Genomic DNA, 5,055 nt, shown 5'->3' on the forward strand with positions numbered 1-5,055 from the left:
CATCGAAAAAAAACAACGGGGGAAAAACATTGAAAAAAAACATTGTGGGAAAAAATCTGAAAAAACATTGGGGGAAAATATCGGATAAAAACATTGGGGAAAAAAACATTGGGGGAAAACATCGGAAAAAAACATTGGGAAATACATCGGAAAAACAAAGTTACACCCTTGGGTACATTGTAGGCTAAGTGTGTTTAGGTGCACGGATCAGGTAAATTATGAGGAAATTGATCTTTATCAGTTCCCAGATGGCATCCATGTATTCATGCGTGATAACACACTCCATCTTCTTCTTCTCAGAGACTGTTCAAAAGCAAACTGGACGGTTCAAGCAGAGTTGGACCTGGGACGTCGATCCGACTCACACGCCCTCAACGGCTGTCCCATAACAACAACAGTGTCCTGGCTACGGTAAAAACCTTTTCTTTCAAAGTGGGTTTATATGGGGCTCCATTTGTGCCAAAGGTACGTCTCATGTGCCCTGTATGTAATAATAATAATACATTTCATTTAAAGGCGCTATTCTCGGCACTCGCCGAACAGGGTATTCATACATTAAAAACAGCAAAACAAATACTAAACAACAGTAAAACAAATACTATACAACAGCAAAAAAAAATGCTATACAACAGCAAAACATGTACTATACAACAACAAAACAAGTACTATACAACAACAAAACAAATACTTTACAACAGCAAAACATGTACTATACAACAACAAAACAAATACTTTACAACAGCAAAAAAATACCAAACAGCAGCAAAACAAATACTATACAACAGCAAAACAAATACTTTACAACAGCAAAACAAATACTTTACAACAGCAAAACAAATACTATACAACAGCAACAAAATACCATACAGCAGCAAAACAAATACTATACAACAGTAAAACAAATACTATACAACAGCAAAACAAATACTATACAACAGTAAAACAAATACTATACAATAGCAAAACAAATACTATACAACAGCAAAACAAATACTATACAGCAAAACTAATGCTATACAATAGTAAAACAAATACTATACAGCAAAACTAATACTATACAGCAAAACAAATACTATACAGCAAAACAAATACTATACAATAGCAAAACAAATACTATACAGCAAAACTAATGCTATACAACAGCAAAACTAATGCTATACAACAGCAAAACAAATACTATACAACAGCAAAACAAATACTATACAACAGCAAAACAAATACTATACACCAGCAAAACAAATACTATACAACAGCAAAACAAATGCTATACAATAGCAAAACAAATACTATACAACAGCAAAACAAATACTATACAATAGCAAAACAAATACTATACAGCAAAACAACGGAAAAGGCCGAGCAGTAGAAATGAAGTGAAGGCAGTTTTAAACAGATGTGTTTGGAGTTGAGACTTGAAATGGGGGAATGTGTGTTTGTGTCAGTGCGTGTTAAGTGAACATGTCTGCGCTCCCGGCCATTTGGCTGTGTTGTTGTGAATGTTGTCCTGTGTTGTTTGACTGGCCTGAGACCTGTACTACGACTCAAGATCAACAGGCCCTGGATTTATGTCGGTTCCCCGGCTTCACCTAACCTAACAACCGCGACGGTGCTTAACTAGTTCAACCATCCCAGGGTTTCCAAATCCAGCGACGCGCGAGTTCACATAAATAAAATATAAGACTTTAGATGAGAAAAGATGAGACTTTTGGACACCACACTACTGCACTAATACAAGCTGCACTTTTGGTTTATTTACATGTAGCATACATTTTTACATTTTAGCATATTATTTAAGCTGTCGCACATTGTTGTTCCCCCTTCCAGTACATATTCAAATATATTTGTCTTTTTACTTTATTCGTATTATTATTTCATGTATATTGTATGTATGTAATTTTTCCTTGTATTTCATTTATATTTATATTCTGTGCTTTGTGACTGATTTTGCTGCTGTAACACAGGAATTTCCCATTTTTCTTGGGATCAATTAACATCTATCTATCTATCTATCTATCTATCTATCTATCTATCTATCTATCTATCTATCTATCTATCTATCTGTCTATCTATCTATCTATCTATCTGTCTATCTATCTATCTATCTATCTATCTATCTATCTATCTATCTATCTATCTATCTATAAATGAGGCAGTGTTTGCACAACTCGACCAATCGCAAACATTTACCAGAGTCTCATATTTTACAGAAGAGCAGATATAATTAAACATAAATATGAAAAACACAGACACTGCTTCCTAAAACAGGAAGGATAGCTGGCTTAAAAATTGCCAACGCTGTATATGTATAACTCAAAATTACTTCTGCTTTCCATAAACTGCCGCTGCTTTAGCCTGTTATTTCATTTGCAACCCTGGGAGTGGTAAGCGATCGTGAGAGCAAATAAAAACAACATAAAACCATAAAAACCGAAAAACCTAAAATCATAATTCTAACCAATGTTCGCATTGGCAACACACAACTCAAGAACCCACCCCGTCATGTAGCCTATACAAAATCCTGTAGGCTGAACTCACTCAGCAAACATTTGACTATGTTTTCATTTTTATTAATTTAAGTGCTAAATCACCATCACCAAACCCACCAGACTCCATTTAAATAATCCGTACTTTTGTCAGCGTAAAACACAAATAGCCTACACATAATTCTATGTGCTGAAAATCTATATCTTTCATACAGACACTAATCAGGGAATGTTAACGGGCCCGTCTGTCTCTAAAGGTCGGTCTTCTCATGTTCCCCATGCTACTCTATTCATTTTTATGGATCAAAATTTGTGGTGCAAATTCTTTCCAAAACTACTTCTAAGAAATCTCTTATGTTTTATCCAACAACGATCAAAACACACGAACCTGAAAATGAACATGTCATCACTGGGTGCTAGATGAGACTTTTAGACACCACAATATTGCACTAATTAGGGCAACCTGCACAAAGATTTCATTTACATTTTAACATACATTTAGCATGTTATTTAAGCAGTTGCACATTTTTTTCCCCATCCTGTATATATTTAAATATTTGCTCTTGTATTTTATTCTTATATTTTATTCCTATTATTATTATTATTTCATGTATACTGTATGTATGTATATTTCTTTCCTGGCAGCTCATTTTTATTTATATTCTGTGTTGTATGACTAATGTACGTGTGCTGCTGTAACACTGTAATTTCACATTTTTTGGGATCAATAAACATCTATCTATCTATCAAAAGTCATGTGTCTGTATTTAATCCACAAATAAATTTGTGTTTTTCTGCAGATCGCCTCAGAACTGCTTCTCAGGGCTTCCTCTCCTGGCATACGATCCAGACGGAGATCGTGTGAGATGCCGCTTTGCTCCGTCTCCATCTGCGTCTCCAGCTGCTGCAAACTTCACCGTGGATGAGGTAATCCATCACATGGTGACAGAGCGCTAACAGGAGCTATCGTGATGAGCCAGGCTAAGCAGTGAAAACACTGATATGTTCCTTCTTACTCATATCATGTTTGATTTAAGTGATAATTATAACAATAAATTGATTTTTTATATACTTTTTGTTTTTTCATTTAGTTTGACAGTGAGACATAAAGGAAAAAGAACATAATAAAGAATAAAGAAAAGATAATGAAAGTAAATTTTCTTCAGAGCTTAATTACATTAGATTAGATTAGATTCAACTTTATTGTCATTACACAGGTACAAGGCAACAAAATGAAGTTTGGGTCTAACCAGAAGTGCAATAGCAGCAGGTGCAGGATATACACTGGTTCCGTAAATGCAGGACATGGATATGTACTGAATAAATATAGAAATGAATACTATTATAAACAGAGTTTTACAGATAGATTTGTCCTATGAATGTAATATATAGATAACAAGTATTGTGAGCAAGATTTACAACTGAATATGGACTGAATATAATATACAGGTGGATATTACTATAAATAGAATTTTCACAGATATGTACAATGAACATAAAATACTGATGGTTTACAGAGTTTACAGGTGAATATGTACTATGATTATGTATACAGATGTCTATTACTATTAATATAATAAGATAAAAGATATATATAATAAGTAAGGCTTAAATAAGCAGTATAACAATGGATTTAAAGATAGTAAGAATAAAGTTTGGGCAGAAGCTATCCGAATTAAAGGGCAGTGGAGCATAATTGCATGTTACAGTTAAAGTACGGTAGATTACGTGGTATCAGATCGATGCATTTACTCCAATACTTTCCGATACCAGTATCGGAACATCTCTACCCAAGACCAGTAATTTCGTAAGATATTATACAAATAGTTGTGCATAACTTTTTGTACCATATGATACACACTTGTTCATGACAATGCGTCAATTAGCTTCCTTTTTGGGTGTTGAAATTATAGTATTTATCCTAGGTACACATTTGCAATATCAACCTTTATTTAATTTTTTTTAATGTAGTTCAAAAAGTACTTTTTCTTACTTGTGCCGAGTTTTGTCAAAGAGACAAAAGCATTTGAAATATCTTCATTTAACGTTCTGTGTCCTCCCAGACTACGTGCACGCTGAGAACCACGGGTCAAGTCGCCATCGGCGTCCACGTGTTTGAGCTGGTCCTGGAGGACTTTCCCAGGAAAAACATCACGTTGACGTACGCAGATGGAACGTCAGCGTTTCGGGAGCCCTCCGACATTAACTCGCCGCCTCTCTGCACAGTGAATCTGCAGTTCACCATGGAGAGTGAGTACACACATGCACATCAGAGTGACACATTTGCACGGATTGTCCGACCAAGAATCCTTCAAACTGTATTTCTAGAGCACATTTAAAAACAACCAGGTTGACCAAAGTGCTGTACATAGACATGGAACAATAAATAGACAGACTACAACACCAGACACATACAACATACAGTTCTCATGCTGGATCAAAAGCCAGGGAATAAAAATATGTTTTAAGTCGCGATTTAAAAACCGGAAGGCTGGGGGCCAGTCGGACATGAAGAGGCAACTCATTCCACAGTCTCGGGGCCAGTCGGACATGAAGAGGCAACTCATTCCAC

At 35.4% G+C, this 5,055-nt stretch overlaps 1 protein-coding gene across 1 annotated transcript in view; it reads left to right on the plus strand.

Moving 5' to 3' along the window:
- The window catches only part of LOC117936763, an 18,956-nt gene that overhangs the window by 5,357 nt on the left and 8,544 nt on the right, over window positions 1–5,055 (plus strand). The window contains exons 3-5 of the mRNA XM_034860168.1: window positions 301–411; window positions 3,284–3,410; window positions 4,547–4,733. Of these exons, the coding sequence (XP_034716059.1) occupies window positions 301–411; window positions 3,284–3,410; window positions 4,547–4,733 (425 nt within the window). The remainder of the gene's footprint in view (window positions 1–300; window positions 412–3,283; window positions 3,411–4,546; window positions 4,734–5,055) is intronic.

The sequence above is a fragment of the Etheostoma cragini genome, chromosome 1, assembly GCF_013103735.1.
Source record: "Etheostoma cragini isolate CJK2018 chromosome 1, CSU_Ecrag_1.0, whole genome shotgun sequence".
NCBI lineage: Eukaryota > Metazoa > Chordata > Actinopteri > Perciformes > Percidae > Etheostoma > Etheostoma cragini.